General features: G+C 48.6%; 1 protein-coding gene across 1 annotated transcript in view; it reads right to left on the bottom strand.

Annotated features, from left to right (window-relative positions):
* Positions 1 to 19739, bottom strand: part of UBE2O (ubiquitin conjugating enzyme E2 O) — a 29160-nt gene that overhangs the window by 3663 nt on the left and 5758 nt on the right. The window contains exons 3-17 of the mRNA XM_031059910.1: positions 19515 to 19612; positions 18016 to 18079; positions 16185 to 16328; positions 15438 to 15547; positions 14479 to 14629; positions 13224 to 13729; positions 10364 to 10518; positions 9374 to 9486; positions 8157 to 8282; positions 7075 to 7164; positions 4133 to 4790; positions 3137 to 3273; positions 2443 to 2646; positions 1719 to 1776; positions 9 to 307 (exon numbers count right to left, since the gene is read on the bottom strand). Of these exons, the coding sequence (XP_030915770.1) occupies positions 9 to 307; positions 1719 to 1776; positions 2443 to 2646; positions 3137 to 3273; positions 4133 to 4790; positions 7075 to 7164; positions 8157 to 8282; positions 9374 to 9486; positions 10364 to 10518; positions 13224 to 13729; positions 14479 to 14629; positions 15438 to 15547; positions 16185 to 16328; positions 18016 to 18079; positions 19515 to 19612 (2913 nt within the window). The remainder of the gene's footprint in view (positions 1 to 8; positions 308 to 1718; positions 1777 to 2442; positions 2647 to 3136; positions 3274 to 4132; positions 4791 to 7074; positions 7165 to 8156; positions 8283 to 9373; positions 9487 to 10363; positions 10519 to 13223; positions 13730 to 14478; positions 14630 to 15437; positions 15548 to 16184; positions 16329 to 18015; positions 18080 to 19514; positions 19613 to 19739) is intronic.

Genomic DNA, 19739 nt, shown 5'->3' with positions numbered 1-19739 from the left:
CGCTCTGCGCACAGGAGGGAGGCAGAATCCGCCCCGTTGGCCTGTTCGTGGCTGCGCTCCACCAGCTCGTTGGTCTCCAGCCAGGACTCGATGCGGGACACCAGGCGCCAGCCGTGGCAGCGGAAATGCTCCCGGATCTCGTGCTCGAAGACCTCGACGGGCCGGCGCAGCAGCTGCATCATGGACTGCACCACGCGGATCAGCGTCATCTCGTTGTAGCAGCGGCTGTTCTCGTAGCCCTCCTGCAGCCCCCGGTCGCTGTCGAAGCCCGCCTCGTTGTAGTAGGGCTCGTTCACCAGGATGAGACCTGCGGGAGAGCGGACAGCAAGGGGTTAAAGCAGGAACATCATCACCATCCCCTGCCAGCCCGCTCCTGCCAGGAGGCTCAGGCACAGGCCAGGCTGAACCCCCAGAAGCTGCAGGATGCAAAGGTCTGGTGTGATGTGGTAGGGACCTCAGACTCTGCAGGGAGTGGCACCCAGGTTCCTTGGCTGGCAAGAAGAGCCCTCTGCCAGCACAATGCAGAGGGCACACAACAGCAGAGGAGTTCAAAAGGGCAGGAAGGGAGAGGTTTCTCAGCTCCTTTCACTTCCCTCCTGCAGAAAACCCCACAAACACAACAAAAGCTTTTATTTTCCTCCTCCTCTAAACCAGAACAAAGGCCAGACTGCATCAACAGGATTTGAGCTGGCCAGGTTCTGCTCTATCCAACAGAGTCCACCAGACATTACAGTTCTGAGACACAGAAGACTGTGACAAGTCACCTTTACCAAGATTTCTCCTGCTTACTTCTGGTCTAATGAAATTACAGGTATGTAGCAATAGCCCCAGAACTGCCAGGCTGCTGGCAGCCTGCCATAAGTTGCATTAGAGCTGGGGACATCATGTGTCTCTCAAAAACCAGGCAGCAGGAGAGGAGATTTTCCCCTAACACCAAGTTGCTCCAGTAAAACATTCAGTATTTCATTTTCTAAATTTGGATCCTTAGCTTTGGAAACGAGAAAAGGCTTTTATTGTGGTGTCCTTCCCACAGGAGGATACAGGTGGACTGTGGGAGTTCAGAGGAGCAGGAGCTGCCTCCAGTCAATAGGAACCCTTGCTCTGTGTCAAAGGTTTCTCATCACATGCCTGAGCTCCCTGCACAGAAAGTCACCCAGGAGGAATTTATGTGATTTAGTGTGTCTGCTCCCAAACTGGATGGGGCAGAGCAAAGCCCCATGGCAGGAAGCCCTGGGGCTCGTCTAGGCACACCCCTGATTATTCTCTGCTTTGGCAGGAGCATAAACACCAGCATCATGTGCAAAACATGTCCCAAGTAGGATGGGCGGGTGACTCAGTGGGGATAAAAAAAAGTCCTGCAAACGAGGCCCAGTTTGGCAACTTCAACTAACTTTGGTAACAGGCTGAGGACACGGTGGTTCACCTCTGTCAGCTCAGAGTAACAAGCAGACAACTCCGTGCTTGGCTGCTGCAGTGAGAAAAGGGAAAGCATTGTGTCAGAGCCCTGGGATGCAGCCAGAACTCTGGGCATGAGAAGAGCTGGCTCCTGCTTCCACTGCTCAAGCAGAGATAAGGACACTGCTTTGTCCAGCAAGGTGAGACCAAAAGGCAGCACTAACCCCACTGGGGTGGCAGATCCCAATTGTATGCCCCCATAAATCAACATCCCTTCCTCCCTCTGCCTTTTCCTGCCCCACAGGCTTGGCAGGAGCATTTACCTTGGATGGAGATGAGTACTTGAAGGAGACTGGATTTACTGGTCCACCTTTCTGTCCCCTGAAATGCAAACACAAATATGTTAAAGGGCTGAAGCACCACCAGTTTGCTCTGTGACTATTGTCAGATGAAGTGAGGCCCCAGCTCTGCATTCCTGTTGCTGACATCCTGTGGCTCAAAGCAGGAATAAGGAGCTGACTCCAGGAGCACGTGATGTGCTGGTGTCCCATCTCAACAACACATCTCTCCGTTATTTTTTTACCAGCACCACACCCCCTCAGGCCCGTTCTGTCTGGAACTGTGTAAACTTACACACCAGCCATCAGTTCCAAACCTCTCCCAGCTGCCCTGTCCTGCTCAAAACCTATTCCCCTGCCTCTGCTTATTCAAAGTCTCCAGCTGGACTTTGTACCACATGATTTGTCCACAGTGTGGAAGACAGAGCCCTAACCCACAGGCACACCCCATGCTGGTGTTGGCATCTCTGCTATGGCTGGACTGACCACAGACTTCTCATTGAGGAGAGACAGTTGAGCCAAATACAGACCCAGAAAAAGCCAAATGACACCAGTTATCTGCTCCAGACACCTAAAGCAGTGCCCAAAGCCCAGGCCACCCCAGCTCAAGCTCAGAGAGAAGTCACCCAGGTCTGGTAAGAAGTGACTTGTTCCAAAAGCAGCCCAGCACAAGCCCTGCTCTGCAGGGGCAGGTGGAGGACAGCATTACCTTGCCTATCCAGGTCCCCAGGAGGCTGACACACACTTTGCCATTGTCGTAGAGGTTGGGATTGAGCCTCCCACTGCACTGGGAGAGGTAGCGGAAGAGAGGCGGCACAGCGGGGTAGATGTTGGGGAGCTGGATATCGAAGAGGAACAGGCCATCCTCATAGGGTGTGCGTGTGGGCCCTTTGATAAGTGCTGAGAAGAGATCCTGTGGGGAGAGGCAGGAGGTCAGGCACTGGGAAACACCCTCTTACCCTGGCAGAGCTGTATTTACATGGAGGGAGAGTGGGGATGTGATTGACTTGGCCCTTTCAAGTGTCAGGTCAGGCAACACATCTCAGGCACCTTCCCCTGCCAGAAGTTGCACCCTGAGAGCAAACTGAACCTATGCAACTGAAACAGGGCTTTGAGGAGAGCCAAAAATCCCAAATTTACTCCCTGCTGACACAGTCCCTGCTGGCTGTCTTCCCACTCAGCACCCAGAACAGGCTCCCTGCAATCAGCAGCTCCTTTTTTGCCACCCTGACTCAGGGAATGCAAAAGCAGCCATTTTGGGTAATTACAGCCCTGTTTCACACGATGCACACATTCCTGCAGCTCTAATGCAAAGGATTAGGGCTAAGCAGGGAATTCCAAAGAAAGGGATCTGGATGCTGAGCCCAGCACCAGCACAGAGGCATCTGAGAGCTGGCACTTGCCATTCGATCCTCGAAGGTTTTCACCATGATGCCATCGGGCAGGGAGGTGGCCAGCAGAGCCATCTCCTTCCGCACGGTGCTGAAGAACTTCTTGGCTTCTGGGGGCTGGAACTCCATTTTCTTGAAGGCATGGGAATCTGTGGGACAAAGAAGACAACAATTACAGCCTGCCTTTGGAAACTGCCACAGGTTCCTCATGAAGGCAAATCTACCCATGTGTAATATGCATCAAGTGGAAGAGAGGAGTTCACTTGCTTTGGTGCTGAGCCAGGAGGCAGGAGAGATGATTTCTCACACAGTAGAACCACAACCTGCATCTCCTGTTCTCACTGTCCCACACAATGCCGTCCCCTGTGGCCCAGCAAGGAAACTTGTCCCACACAGCTGGGACAATCCCACAGAACCATGGCCCTGCCAAATCTAACACAGCTCCCCACTTTCCCTTGCCCACACCTGCAGCTTCACAACAGTCTGGTCACCCTTCCCACCCAGGTCTGGCCTGGCTGGAGCACCTTGGGCTCCACTGTCACCAATGTTCCACACAGCCAGATGCTCTTTTTTTATTCCTGGCCACTAACACTGGTGCCAGTGAATAAGGACACCCAGCACAAGAACAGCAGCTGGTTTTGCTCTGCTTCTCAACCAATTCAGCCTTGAAAAAAAAGCCTGAACAAACCCTGTAACTTGCAAGGAAATGTCTGAAAGCAACTGATGTCTGCAGCCCTCCAATGTTAGTCACCACCCTGGGAAAGAGGGAAGCACACTTCTGAGGCTTGGGAAGGTGCAAGAGTGCCTAGAGATACTATCTAAAAGCCATGCTTAGGTCCCAGCACACACTGTGCTACAGAAGTTGGCTTAATTTCTCTTCTCTAGTTAATGAGCTATGAAAAGGACTACGAAAAAGAGAGGATACAGAATCCAAAAGGTTTGAGGCAAAGGTTTTAGATAAAGCAACACTGCACGAGAGCAGTGAAGGACTGAGTGTCCCACACTCACCTGGAGCATACTCCAACACAGAGAACACTTCTCCCTTGGCACTGGTGAAGGTGACTCCAGGCTTCCCTCCACTCTGCTGGCAGAGCACTGGCGTCTCACTGGGCCACTCTGACCTCACTGGTGTCTGTGCCTCTGCTTTTTCTTCCTTCTTCTCCGTCTCTACCATGGCTTCCATCTTTTCCTCCTCAGCAATAGCCACATTATCCAAGGTCTTCTTTAGGTTTTCCTGCAGCTTTTTAATATCGTCCAAGAACTTCTTCTCTCGAGTGGGTTTTTCCAGTTCCACAGTTGGGGAGGTGGGAGAGCCAGTCAGCAGCTGCTCCACAGTCATATTTTTCAGGCTTTCCAAGATCTTGATGGCCTCCTTTAGTTCCCGGAAGCTCTTTGGGGCTCCATCCTTGCCAGCTTTTTCTGTAGCAAGATCTGCAACTGCCATAGCCACAGCTCCCTGGACTTGTTCTTCTACTTTTTTCACCTCTTCTGCTGCTGGTTCCTCAGGCTCAAAGTCCTCAATCTTTGGGTGGTCATCTTCCATGAGGCCATTATCTGTCTCCCAGCTGTCACTTTCATCCTCCCACTCTGAGGATGCCCCGCTGGTGCTGCCATCAACAGAATCATAGTCTGACTCCTCAATTTCTGATTCAATATTGTACAAGTGCTAAAGGAGAACAGAGTTACACAAGACTTTAGGCTGAAGCACAGTTTTAGTTGTTTTTAAAAGTAAGTAATGAAAAAGGAGTTTCCATTTGGAATTGTTTGGGCTGTTTAAACCCATTCCATCTATACTGGCACAGATTATGAAACCACACAGTCCCATCCTCCACTTTTCCAAACTATGGCATTGGGGGTAAAACTAGGGCAAGTTCTAGATGGGCTGCAGTGCTCCCAGTGTCTGAGATCCAGCCTTGGAGAGCAGGCAGGTGCCCCACAGCTCCCTGGATGCCCCAGGGTTTCAGAACACAGAGCTCAGAAGGTATTTGGTATCATGTGAGGAGTTGGTATTTCTGGTCCTGCTTCTGCACCAGCAACTGTGTTGGCACAGAGCCCTGGTTTGGCTGCCTCCACACTCTGTCCTTCCAGAGAGACAATGCTGGAACCAAGAACACATTCCTGTAGCAGCTCTCCTCTCCTGTGGCACACAGTACTTGCCAACAGAGCCTTGCTAGGCTGCTTTAGCTGTTATATGAGGCTACTGCTTAAAATTCAGCTGGGACAATGGAGCCTCACCCAAATTGCTGAATAAGCACTTACATAAAATGCTCTCTTCCCTCTCACTACTGGAAGCCGAACACATCCCCACTCCATCCAGCCTCACCTCCTACAACTTGCTTTTGCACATGCTACATCTCAGGAGGTCTCTCTGCAGAGGTTTACAGACCTCCTCCAGTTTAAGCACCAACACAGAACCAGGGGAGCAAGAACACCTTTACAGGGCTGTGTTTGCAGTGACAAGATGGGAGCATTTTATCCATGAACTTCTGATACTTGAGTGACAGCCCAAGAATCCTCTTAATCTTGCAGGATACAACCCCAGAGGCTAAAGCACAGGGACCCTCAGTCATCTTGTCAAAGCCTTCAAGTGAACCAGGCCTGTTGAGCCAGTCCTGTGCCACCCAGAGACAGGCAGCCAGCAGAGGTTAGCTGGGTTCAACCCAAGTGACTGCAGGCACGAAAAGCCATCAAAACTCACTGCCCTCAAAGCTAATCCAAATCTGAGTTGGAAAGTTAATTAGCCTGTTATGCCATCTTTATTTTTAGAGCTGTGAAAAAGCACCCAGACAGCTCGTCTCTGGGCACATGGTCAGGCATTGATAAATCATGGTTTTACCAACTGATAATTCATGCTCCTGACATTTCCCTAACTCCTGTAATTACGCAGAGGAGCAGAATCGAAGGGACTGGCGTGACACAGCAGGAGCTGCTGCAGAGCCCCAGCACTGCAGTGTGAGAACAGCCCTTTGTGGAGCAGGCATCAGACCTCTGATTGTGCCTGTGATCCAAGCACATGTGACAACGGGGAAGGGAGACAGCAGCCTGCTTTGTACGCCCCAGTCCACTGCCACAGTGCAGGCATTGACTATTCTACTGTAATTAATGCAGAGCTGCTTGGTTTAGAAAGGGATCTTGCTCAAGTACATTGTACTTGCTAAGGCATCTCTGCAGTGGAGGCAGTGGCTGCTCTGTCAGTGACAGAATGGACTCCACAGATGTAGGCTGTCTTGTATCTTTAGGCTGTCTGCCTTCATTCCAGGCAACGAGAAGAGATGGGATGAAACTGTATGGGGAGCAGCACGTATGAGTACAAGACATTACAACAAAAGCCTTAAAAGAACCCCAGACAAATCTGCAGGGTGCAGTGGATTGGCAGTGTGGCTGTATCTGTATTTTTCAGCTTGCATTCAACCCTTTCCTTCCCTGCCTGGGGTAAGATTTGAGTCTGATCCCTAGGTTAGCTAAGGTGACAGTTTGTGGCTCTGGCCCAGCTTCTGGAGGAGTTTCTTTAGCAAAAACCCCCCTATGGTGGCATTTCACAAGAGAGACAGAACATGCAATAGTCTTTTGGCAGTGCTCTGGTTGGGCAATGCACTAACCCAGGCTCCAGTCAGAACCAGTGATCCCTGAGCTCTGCCAAGCTCCAGGTGCCTGAGGCCAGGAGCAGGGCTGTGGGCAGAGCTGGGAGGCACTTGTGAAGGCAAAAAGAGCCTGTCCAGGCTATCCTAATCACTAGATTAGAGAGCAGTTATGACCAACTAGTTGCCTCCTGACAAAAGGATTTTCCTGTGATAACAGAATTGGGAAGTCACCCTATCACATGGGACTGCACCAATCAACAGAGCAAGAGTCCCTAACCCAGTGAATCTCTCTACACTTACGGTTTAAGTCTACATCTTGTCATTCAGCTAAGAGTTACAGTGATATTGGGAGCTGGAACAGGACCTCACCTGAGGCAAAATGATAGTCTTGGAATTGTCAGCCCACACCACTTCCACCTTGCTGCTGACATCCACACGAGCCACCTGTCCGACCGAGGGCTGTGGAGACAAGAGTGGTTTGTCAGTCCCTTTTCTTCCCCAGGCACCTCAGTGCAGAGCAGGAAGGATTTGAGAAACAATTCCCCAGCTGGAGAACCACCTAGAGCAACACCTGCATCCTGCATACAGAAACCACACAACTCTGCCATGGAGGTGGGGAGAACTCTTCTCCACAAGGAGCAGGAGCGCTGGTCTGGCAGGAGATCCTGATCTTGGACAGGACCAGCAGCCTTTCAGTGCCAGCAAGGGATACATCCTCTGTGGGATGGGGGTGCCCTCTAGTGGGGTGCCCTCAGCTCCCCCAACACCCAGCACCAGGGGCTCCTCAGAGAGAGAGCACAGGCATGAACAAACAAGTCATAGTCTTGCAGGTTGTGCAGGCAAGGAGCACCTCACCCTGCAGCAGGTTATTTAGGTCAGCTGAGCAGGCTGGGATGTGTTTTGTGCTGCTAGAGCCACACTACACCTTTTAACACATTTTTAGGGCAGCAGGCTCAAAAGCTGGAAGTCTCTCCAGAGGTGTTTTGTCTACAATATAAATTGTTCCTTCTTCCCCCAAGGAAATCAATCAGCTCAACAAAATTAACATGAACATAGCTCAGCCACCATAGCTGAACCCCTGCCTTCTGTTGCCAAGTGAAACAGGTTTCATGACAAATCCACCTCATGGCTGCTCAGGAACCCACAGAATATCCTTTTGTTACAAGTTACTCTGAAATCCTAAGCAAGAGTTCTATGAAAAGCCCTCAGGCATATGTTCAGTCCTGGTCTCAGCTTCACTCTTGCTCTGCTGCAGACTGTCATCAAGGTCAAAGCATTTCAAGGTTGCATCTCCACCAGACAGAGCTCTGATGTGTTACTCATGACAGCAGGGGACACCAATACAAAATCAGGAAGCTAGGGAGTTTATTTAGGATGCCAGTGCAGGGTCTAACACCTTCCTATCAACCTTTCCAAGTGTCTCCACCAGCAGCTGGTGACCCAGGACCCACCTCGTCCTCCTTGGCCGCGGCTCCGTCGGAGTTGCCGATGCGGATGACGATGTCGGTGGTGCGGAAGCGGAAGTCGGGGTGGTCGGCGATGTCATAGACGCTCACGTCCTCCTCCTCCCCGATCAGCTGCACCCAGACACAGCCACACGTCAGCCCCACCAGGCTGCACTGACCCCCAGAACACACCCACAGCCCTCCAAAGCACTTGGTGTTTTGTTTGATCCCTTTTCACAGTCTGCAAGGGGCTGCTGCTGTCCCTCTCTGTCACCTCGTCCAGTGGATCAAGGCACAACAGTGAAAGCAAGCAGAAATTCTGTCTCATCTGCTCACCCTCACTTTTACCTCAGGGTTCATGTCACCATGACAAGGAGATGTGCAACCACAGTGCTTTATTCCCTTCTGAACACCCAGATTTCTCAAAGCAGTTCACTGGGGCCCAAAGGGCAAGAGCTTACTTTTGAAATTATCCAATGCAAGAGGAAGTATATGAAAAAAAAATTGTCATTTAATGGGAATTGTCATTTAAATTGTCATTTAATTGTCATTTAATGGGAAACATCTTTCCCTTGATTTCTCCTGGAGAAAGAGAGTTAGGACCTCATGAATTATGAGAAATAAGAGAAGCATAACCCTGGGCCAGACACATGTTCTGCCTCTGCATGTGATGGGCCCTGCTCAGTTATGACAATGTGCTCTGGCAGGCTAAGACAAAGCAGCAGAGAGAGGCCCCCTCTCATCTCCAACTAGACTGCAGTCTATCAAGACTCTGGAAAATACAGCATTCCCACAAATCCCAAGAAAAAGGTTGACTATGGGCAATAGTACCTGGCAGAGGCAAGCACAATAATGTGCAACAGATTGATCCTATTCCTATGAACCATTCAAAGACACAGGCAGGAAAAATTCTTATAGTGAACTCAAGAAATCAATTGTCTGTGACAACTTAAGCAAAAATATTCATCCATACCAGAACCTGATGATACCATGGGATGTAAATTATCTGCCTGGTCTTTGATACCTCACAGGCATCTACAAATATGAAGTGACATCACCTCTAGCTAAATCTCCCAGGCCCATAAGCACTGTTCCCTTCCTTGAGGACACACAATCAATGCAGAGCTGATTTCCAGGCTTATCTCTGTTATCTGTGAGGCTTGTGTTATTTTGTGGCTGCTTTCTCTTAGCTGGTTGCAGCAGGTACTGACTCCTGCACTTACCTCCACATCATCTCCACTGGGTTTCAGCTTGAACCACTTCACCACACAGGTACGGCCGATGTGGTCCCCAGACTGCACCACTCCATACAAGCCAGGGTCCTGGGAGCTCTGAGCTTTTGGTCACAATGACAGGGAAGAAAACAGACAAATCAGGCAAAGGAGCACAGACTTTGCTCAGTGACTGAGGCTGTCAGCTCCTGGGCTCTCATGGCTAAAGCCTTCCACTTGTGAATGGCATGAGGAAAAAACACTTCTTCCTACACAGTGAGAATTGTTGCCAAACTAGAATGGTAGAGCGGGAGCTGATGGGTAACTTTAGTTTCCACAGACTACGTGTAACCCAGACCAGTCAGACATTACTCATCAGAAATGGCCACATAAAACAGCCTCTATTTATGCTAAGCCAGCTTTCCTGCTTCCCAACCTGAGTGTCTTCTGGTCCCCACTGCTGAGGGTCTACCCTTGCTAGAAAAGGAGCTGAGAGTCAGATGGCTTCATCAATATTTCATATCCAAAAGCTCTATGTCTCCTTGAACTTGTCCTGCAGCCCTCACTAGGTTTGGTGAAGAAAAGGGATACAAGAAGAGGCCTCTGGATCCCAAAACTCTCCATGAAAAAAACGTGAGGGTCATGATAGATCAGCCATACAGAGAAAACAGCCTGAGGTAAGCTGTTTGTTTGTCCCCTCAATCTGGGACAGAGCTCAGAGCTGTTGGCCCTTTCAAGGTGGGCAACTCCCACTCTGCAGAAATACTGAAAATCCTAGTTTGGATCCTTGGTATTTATTCTTTCCACATCCTTCCTGTTGTCATAGTTCAACTTTGGTATGTAAATAATGGTTCTCTGCTGCCATTCCCACCAAGTCAGCTGAGTCACTGCTGTCCCTGTCAGGTGCCCACCTCAAGTGAGCAATAACAGCTACACAACAAATTAGGGGATCCAAACTGAACAATACTTTGCAATTAAAAGCATTGCTCTGACACCCAATACCTCTTTTGTCCACCACAAAATCTCCAGGGCAGAACTCGTTGTTGTCCAGGTGATGGACAGGGATCAGCTCGTTGGAGCGGATGTTTGTCTCCACGGTGCCATCCTGCCACATCACATCAGCTGAAGTCATCGTGGTCACCACTTCCACAGCAACCCTGGCAGCACGAAAAGGCAATGAATTACCAAAGGGAACATCAGGGATCAAGATGGACCTCAGCAACACAAAGGTACATGGATCAGCAGGCTGGGAAGCAAGTCAGGAAACCCCAAGCAGAGCACATGGACACAGCTACACAGCAGCTTTGTTCTGATGGGCTCTCAACCCCTGCAGGTGTTACACTGCTGAAGGAGCACTGACTTTCCAGGAAGCTCCTGCTGAGTTCACTTTTATTCCTATAGAGGCATTAACAAATTTTATTCCTATAGAGGCATTAACAAATTAACATCTACCAGGACCCACTTTCTGCCCCTGACAGAAGCATGACAGGAGCTTCAAATAGTTTGAAGTTTGAGATCTTCTCCACTGGAGCACCTTCCAGCTCTGAGGAGTCTTTGAAACTAGAAGAACACATGACTGGAAAGACAAATCATCACAGCCCTTCCAGAGAGAAAAAAAAAACAAAACAAAACAAAGGAAAGAGGCTACACATTGAATATGAGTAAAGCAAAAGGATTTTGTTTAAAAGAGAAAAACGTCCTCCCCAGCTGTTCAAACACACACGTGTCTCTGTAGCTCAGAAATTAAACCCAAACACACCACAATGGACAACATGCTGGTTCTCTGCTGTGGGGCTTGACAGGGATGCTTGAGAAGGCAAAGTGCTTGGGGCAGGAGGGGCAGCCTAGCTGGACACTCTTCTAATGAGCCTTCCACTAATTTCATCTCTCCTACAGAACAAACCAAATCCTACAAAACAGAACAAACCAAACCCCACACTGGCTTTAAATCTTCCCTTTACTTTGCTGGCCAGGCCTTCCAGAATAACACAAGTGCTGGATTCATGCTGGTTTCAGAACCAAATCAGAATGAAGATACAATAGGCAAATACAGCTGTTTGTCCCCAGCCCTGTTTTTCTGAATGTCACAGAAATATTTTTAAGTGGAAACAAGATGAAGTTTTAGCAGGCCAGCACTCAATGGCAGAAATTATCAGAGAAGGGTCTGTAACAGGCCAAGTGTGTGTGTGATATGCAACAAGATGGTTTCTGGGGAACATAGGACACGTGCAGCTGAGGATAGGAGTGGAAAAGCGGTGCAAGGAAATGAGGCACTCTTGTCTGCCAATGGTGGCTTTAAACAAAAATCAAGACTTGATGTTAATAAAAATCCTTGTATGTCCTCACTAAAAGATATCCAGCAGTCTGTGCACTGCACAGAGAGCTGCAGCAGGTCACTCACTGATGGCAAAGCCACATGCTGAGCTGGCCTCTGCAGCCAGACTGCCCAGGAGCTGACACATCACATGTGCATCACCAAGTGCAGGCAGCCCAAGCATTTCTCAGCAGTACCTGGCAGAACATCTCTGATGAGCAGAGAAACGTCTCTGATTCCTCAGCACCCCAGAGGAATATTCAACAGCACTGGCCCCTCACACTGAGCTGTGCCCAGCTGCCCCATGCACCCTTCAGAGCATCAGCTGGGGGCTCTCAGTCTGTGCTCCTCTAACTCCTACTCTGTGTCACGGTTATCTCTGCATCTCCTTGTATGGAGCTGCCCTGATCCAGCACTGGAACTTCTTGGGGCTGACACAGGGATTTCTCCCCTCTGCCTGTAGGGTACAGGGAGCCACCAGGTGCCCTAGCTATGCTCTCCTTAGCAAAACCTTCAGTAAAACAGAGACACTCAGCGGGGGAGTGAGACATGAGGAGTGAACTGAGAATTCGTTCCCAGGAACTCTATCACACACTCCCGTTTTTTTCTCACACTTGGATGCTGCTCTGCTGGGCTTTGTGACCTTCAAATCTAATTTCTCCAGAACTTACATAGACTACAAGAATCACTCACTGGCAAGGCTAAATACCTACAAAAAATGCCAATGAAGTTCGTGACATTCTCAAACTAGTGAATCTCTTGAATAATCTTTGATAATGTCACTTTCCTGGGAGAACTCTCCCATGTTCTCTTGCACCAATTGATGCAGAATCTGTACACAGCTAAGCAGCCCAGGAAAGCCTGCAGACAGACAGACCACTTGTCAGATGTCCTTCCATCCCATGAAAACAGTTTAAACATTCCTAAGTTAAAGGCAAAAGCTGCTGACATCCAGTTTTATCTAGAAATGGGCAGATACATGCAGTGCTCTCTCCCTCAAGCTACTGAAATAAATTCCTCCAAGGCTCTCAAGGAGTGAGTGCAATTTATTCCTTAAAAAATTCTAATATTAAGAAGTATACTGCTGGCAAAAATCGCAGATCTCTGCAGAGCAGGGCCAGGATAACAGAGACCACAGCAGCACTACGACATGCCAGCTCAGAGCTCTGTGCTGCTCTGGAGACAGCTCTCCAGGATAAGCTGTCCATTCCTAGCATGGTCTGTCCTCAGCCTCTCTGCAGAAGCTGCCAATAAGGTAACCAATTAGTGTCATCACACAGAATCTAGCACAGCACAGATATGCTGTCGATGCCCTGAGGCACAGCTGAAATGGAATAGCATCAGTGTCAGGTCACATGGCCCCAGTTTCATCAGAAGCTGGACTGAGACCAAGCTGATGCCACACAGGCCACTGCACAGTCATCACAAGATAACTGCTGTCAGTTACTACCAAGCAGACCCCAAACTCCCCATCATCCTGCACCCAAGTTCAGGTGCTGCTTTACAGCTGCACACTTGGGGAAGGGAGATTTTGGAAATCCAGCTCACCTGTCTCCTGGCTTAAACTCTCGTGAAACCTTGGTCTTCTTCTTCTTGTGCTTCCTCTTTAAGTTTTTGATGGAAAGAGGGATGCTCTTCTTGCGGCAGGTGCCACTGCCACTCTGGGATGAGGCAGTGGAGCTGGCAGAAGAGGTGACAGAACTGGTGTCATCAGTGTCATCAGCTGCCTCATCATCAGCATCCTGCTCCATGGACTGCAGCCTGTAGTCAGGCAGCCCTTCATCCTTCAGGAGAAAGGGGGGCTGCTGCTGCTGCCGTGCTGCTGCTCCCCCCTTCTCCTTCCCTGTTTCTTCAGGCTGCTCCTCCTTTCTCTCCCCAGGACTTGGTGCACTGTTGGAAGAGTCATCCAGCTCACACTTGGATTCAGGCTTAAGCTCTTCTGATTTTTGGTCAGCAGCTGCAGCAGACTCTTTGTCAGGGGCTTCACCTGTGCTCTGAGACTCTGGGGAGCACGACATGATCTTCACGATCTGCTTCTTCAGCAGCCGTCTCACCTGCACAGAGCAGACGTGTGTCAGACCTGTGCCTGGGCACCCAGCAGGCTGCCAGCCACCCTGGGGAATGCTCAGCTTTGTGCAGGAAAAGCAGCACCCATGGGGCTCTGCAAATTTCACCTGCACCAGACTACTCTGCAAACCAGCAGCTCACAGTGCTCTGCTCAGGAGCAGCACTGCACTAGCCCAAGTAAAGTGAGCTTTGCTCCTTCAGCTTATTTTAGGCATGTTCTGAACTTTTCTATCATGGAAGGTCACAAGTAAATCCATGTAACATGCAGAGAGGTTACCATCTACACACTGATGACATCGTGTTATTCTATGAACACCATGGCTCTACAGCCAGCAGGTACAGACTACAGCATGATTCATGTGGCCTAGGAAGCAAAACCAACTTCCTTGTTTCACTGTAGTAAGGATTTAACCGAACATTTCAGCTCCATGAGAATGCTAAGGAAAACAACATGTTTTTAAATCCCAGCTGTCAGAGCACACTTGACCCCTGCAAGGTGACATTTCTGTGTTGAGGCCCTGTTCATGTTCTCTCAAGGTGTAGCTGCATGCTTCACCCAGAGCAGAGTGCTCCACAAGGTGACTTCCCTGCTGGCAATAAGAAGCCATTACTCTTCACAACCACTTCAGGAGTCACATTTCAGACCACATGACTACCAGGAAGATCTCTGCTTTAAAAGCCACAGTGACCACAAATGCTTAGAGAAGTCAACCCCTCCCTCGACCCCTCAACTCACCTTTTTGGCAACTGATCCTTCACCCAGGACACAATTCCTCTCTGGACATTCACAGGTGATTTTTGCAGGTTCCACTTTGTCTGGGAACACGTAGAGGCACCTTTCCCCAAGCTGCCTTTGGGCATGGTCAAAGCAGCCCAGACGCTTTACCCTGGCAGGACAGGAGAGCCATGAGCACAGAACAGAAACAGAACCCAGCAGTGCCCAGGGCCTTGACAAGGCTGGCACAGCCTCCCACCAACAGTGCTGCTGCAGGGCTGGCACAGCACCACACCAAAATCATCCCCAGGCACACAATTCTAAAGGAGAAGTGGGAATCTCACCAGGGACTGGGTGGGGATACAAAGGGTTTGGGTGGGACTCAAATCACTCCTCTCCCTGTAGCTCCCCTCCCTCCTCCCAGAGAGAGCTGCCAAGAGACATTTGGGTTTTTTGCTGTAATTTGAGAGTTGTTCCCCTCCAGTGCAGGAGCTCCAGGCAGGACCCACACTGACAGTGCTGCTGCTCATCTGACTTGTCTTTTGAGCTTTCCCAGCCCATTCCAGCAGCTGCAGCCTGCAGAGGGCACCAGTTACTGCCTCAGCACCAGCCCGGGCTGCAGCCGCACCCCTGAGCCCCTCCCCTGACACACACGGAGCTGCAGCCTGCTCCAGGCAGGAGCCAAAGGACAAGGGAAGAAGGAAGCTCCTGCCAGCTTCCTCCACCCTGTGCACCCGTGCAGCAGGAGAGAACTTGGCATTAGCAGGATGCTTGCCTTTGTGCTGGTAACTCAAGGGTCTGCTAAACTAATTTGGAAGTTCTCTCGTATTTTTAAAGCTCTGGGATATGCAGGCATGAAACATGGAAAAAAAATCCTGCTGGAAACAGCAGCACTGTGTCCCTTCACCTGGTAGGCCTGTCACCCACAGTCTGTAGGGCCTGAGTGCTGGGATTGAAAAGGGGTTTCCAAGGGATCTCACCTGGACAGCTTATCCTGGCTGATTATTGAGGGAGGAGGGCTCACACTGTCAGTACCTCCAGGACAGAAGCTTTTAGTGATCCAAGTAACCTTTAGTTCTACCACCTGTACCTACAATGCAGTGATAGAAAAGGCAATTACACATTTCAGAGACCTTCCCAGACCCATATCTCAGATCTCAAAGTTTACATACAGGAAAGTGGCACATCTGCTTTTATCATTTAATATGGGCAAGTGAAGTTTTACCACATCCAGGACAATCACAGTGCCCCCACAGCCTGACCCCTGACAATAGAGATTCTACAACTTTTAACTTTAAGGAAAGACCAGTGGCTTAGGAAGGAAGCTATGGTACATGTAAATCAGCAGTCCAATGTCACAAAGAGATATGCTAATGGACTTGGAGCTGCTCCTTCTTTAAGCAAAGAATCAGCAATATTTCTCCCTTTTTGGACAGAGTGCAACATTAAGTTTCAATAGAAGATGTGCTCCTACTGCCCTAATGATCAGCAGTACTGCCCTCTGAGTGTGCTGACACATGAGCACTTTACAGGGTGCCAGCAGGGACCCTTGCTAGGATGCTCCAAAGTCCTGCCAGTCCCCAGTGAGAAATTTGTCACCTCAGAACAGCACAGCCACAGCACATTTGCTCTTGGGAGGTTACCATGGCAAGCTGACTCTGCTCCAAACAGCCAGCCAGGGACCATGCAGGCAGAAGGTGGCCATGTGTCAGGGTATCAGTCCTTACCTCCTCCACCACCACTCTGAACTTGCTCTTTGTGCTCAGAACAGGCTTCACACCCGAGAGCCACTGCACACTGGAGAACACTTTAGATGGCCCAATGAGGACTTGTCCAGGATAAAAGCCATATGAATCATCAAAGAAGAGACCCTGTGGGAGAAATAAAGGAGAGAAAAACAGCATAAAGGACTCTAAGATTTAATATTCCAGCATTTCCCTTCCACCTTTTGTGATCAGTAAAATTAACTATAAGGGTAAAGTCTGCAAGATGCCCATCTCCTGTATCTCATCCTCTCCTGAAGGCAGCCCCACAGTTCCTATAGCAACCTGCTCTGTCACACATCCCAACAGGACCAGGACTTGGTGCAGGAGAAGCAAAGGTACTTGCAAGAAACTAAAGATGCATATTTCCACACAGAGGTTCTCAGTGACAAGGTAGCCAAGGTCAGCAGGGCAAGGGCATCTCTTTTCCATGCTCTAATTCAAGCACCTATATTTTTCAGAGGGAAAGGATGTCTGCCCTCACTCCCCTGCTTGTCAAATTTAGTGTGTAAGTATTATTCCTGTCTCAGGTGGATTAGTTAATATGACAGTTCTTTGAAAACAAAAACAGGACAGTAAACACAACAATTGCTTTCCTAGAGCTCCTTCCCACTGATACTGAGATTCAGAGTGTGGAGGCGGACAGAGCAGTTTAGGGTAGATAAAATACTGAGCACAAAACTGCATCAAGTCTTGTAATTTGTCAGAAGGGATAAGAGCAGTGTGACAAGATCTAAGTCCCATCTAACACACAGCAATTCTGAGCACAGGATCAAGAGTAACACTGGAGACAGCTGATTCAGCCCAAACTGTGATTCCCCAGAGGACTGTGTACACTTTAAAGGCAGCCTGACTCAAAACAAGCCATCTCAAAATTAGGTAACCAGAAGCTAAATGTTGCTACAACATCCATTTAGTGAGCAGAAAACACACTGCACAACCCAAAGAAGCAGAGGCTGAGATATTGGAGAATATCGAGTGACAGAGCACTCCTTTTCTGTACAGAACCAGAAAACCACAGCAGCACATCCTATTGAACTGATATTCCATTTACTCTTCAACAAGCTGGCATCAAGTTTTAGCAGAAGTGCAGTTTTAGATCAAAGGGACCTTTGCTTTCAAGGCTGGGAAGGATAAGAGCTCAGTGCTTTGCTAGTTCCTAAGCATCACACGTCATTCTCTGTCATCTCCCAACACTGCTGCCAGGAGTGCAGCAAGGCCCTTTGGAAGAACAAGCAAGCTGTCATCAGCCTTTGAAGGTGAGAGAGGTTAGATCCCATCACACAGCAAACTGTTTTACCCAAAAGCAAGCAAAACCTTCCCTGCCATGTGATTTGGAAAATGCCAGTGTGGTGGCAGGTCTCTGTTCAAAAAACGCCACGGACTGCAGTAACAAGAGACATTACATTACATGACCTGAAAACCTGCTTCTAGCAGAACACCTGTTAAACAAAACCCCTTTTTCCAGAAGAGGAACAGTTTTTAAAAGCAGTAAATGGAGTAAGAGCCTTTAGAAGCATGTGCAGAGAGGAGGAGCAGGGAGTGAACTGCCTTGACACCAGCCATCTGACAGCGTGTTACACAAGTTGTTTACAAAGAAACCAGTTGGATGTATCAATTGTAATACCTCCTCAAACCCTGCTCGTGACTAACATCACCTTTAAACTGTTACTGTAAGTGATACATTCTTATGATTAATAAATGCCTATGAATTTTGCCTTCTCCCTCTCTCCTGCACAAAAAGTTTCCGAGACAAAATTGATCAAAAGGACCCTCAGGAGAGCCAGCAGCTCACCGAGTCACTGACGTGGGGACAAACATCATACAGCTTGGCTCCATCTTCTGTGCTCATGGAACACCTGGAAAGAGACAGGAGACACAGGGTCACACTTCCAAAGTCATCTACTCCAAAAGCAAACAGCACCCAAGGAACTGAGACAGTCTGAGCACATCTGGCCATGCACCCAGCAGTGTATCACTGAGCTTTCATGGGCCACAGAAAAACTGGTTATAGATAGACAAGCTGTAAAAGCATTAAAGGTATCTAAAGGTCCCATTCAACATGTAAAAAAGCAAGCTAAGTAACAGGCTGGGTGCTCGACAAGATCTGTCTGCTGCAGAGGTCCCATCTGTTGCTCACACCATGCTGGGACTTAAAGGCAATTTGGGCATATTTCCTTCAGCAATAGCTTCATTTCCAGAGTAAGTTCTGGTGGCATTTCCAATGATTCATTAGGAAGAGGTTTTGCAAGCAGTACCTCACTTTACACAGCTGTGCAGGAGCTGGTACAAGATTCCAAACAAAGTTTTAAATTGCACCAATAACTGCAGGCATTACAGACAGACGTGGGGCTATTTTTCACTCCTAGTTTAACACAGACCTAAGAACCTTCTAGCCTGGGTTAACTGCACAGTAACACAGTCAAAAATCTCAGATGCATCCACTAATCATCTGCTACAGCTCCCACATTACTCATTCCCCTTAGACAGACTCAGAGCTGGCTGCAGAATTGGGGATTTGATTGTTGTGTTTTAAACATCAATGTCAACACTCAATTTACAAGACAGATGGGTTATTCCCCAGCTGCCAGGCCCATACGCCTCTTGGCCCTCCACTGGTTCCTTCCTTCCCTTGCATCAAGAAATTGTTGGATAAGACAGGCCTCAATAACAGAATAAGGTTAGCACACAAGTCACTGTCTCACATGCAAGAGAAACAGAATTCAGAGCCTTCTGCTGGCTTTGCAGAAATTTCACCACATATTTCCTTCAATATCTCTGGTTAAATCTTTCTCTAGACTTTGGATTGTGTTTCCATTTATAAAAAAATCAGTGAAAAAGAAAGCTGTTCTATATTGGGTTGCTTTTTCATTTTTGATAAAAACCACAAGCCTGCAAATTTCCATCATTTCACAGACCCTTTTTTAAGGTAAGAATTCTCCCTGCATCTCGGTGAAGTTATGCTCTCCTACTGAGAAATAGTCTGGAACAACCACCCATCTTAAACAGCTGCTTTTGCAGAGGAGAAGCACAGTTTAAAGTGTGCTTTAGTTCTGGAGCACTGATCTGCTGGGATTGAAAAATATTTCCACCTTTCAGACTACAGCTTTTCCAGAGGGTTGTCAATGAATCTCAATGTTTTCAGAGAAAGAAGTATTCTTTTGCTCTATATCATGCAAGCAGATAACTTATCACTATGTAAAAATGAAGCCCAAACTGTTTCTTGTTCTCATAAAACAGATCAGGATTGTGAAAACCAGGGGGGACATTCTTCCAGAGGAAGGAGAGAAGTACCTGGCTCCATTGGAGAGCTTGAGGATGACCTGGTTCTTCAAGTCATAGACCTTCCCTAGCCAGCAGTCATAGGCTATGTAGTCACCATACATGAAAGGCTGTGATGAAAACAGGAAATAAAACTTTTAAAATAATTGTTGTAGCTGGAGCCAATTTTTATCACTAAGACTAATTTTTCATCCCAGAGGAGCTCATATCCTACTGTCTTCCTGCAGGCTGTGACTA

The sequence above is a fragment of the Geospiza fortis genome, unplaced genomic scaffold (assembly GCF_000277835.1).
Source record: "Geospiza fortis unplaced genomic scaffold, GeoFor_1.0 scaffold244, whole genome shotgun sequence".
Lineage (NCBI taxonomy): Eukaryota > Metazoa > Chordata > Aves > Passeriformes > Thraupidae > Geospiza > Geospiza fortis.
Note: the sequence above shows the minus strand (reverse complement) of the source record. Positions and strands in the feature narration are given on the sequence as shown.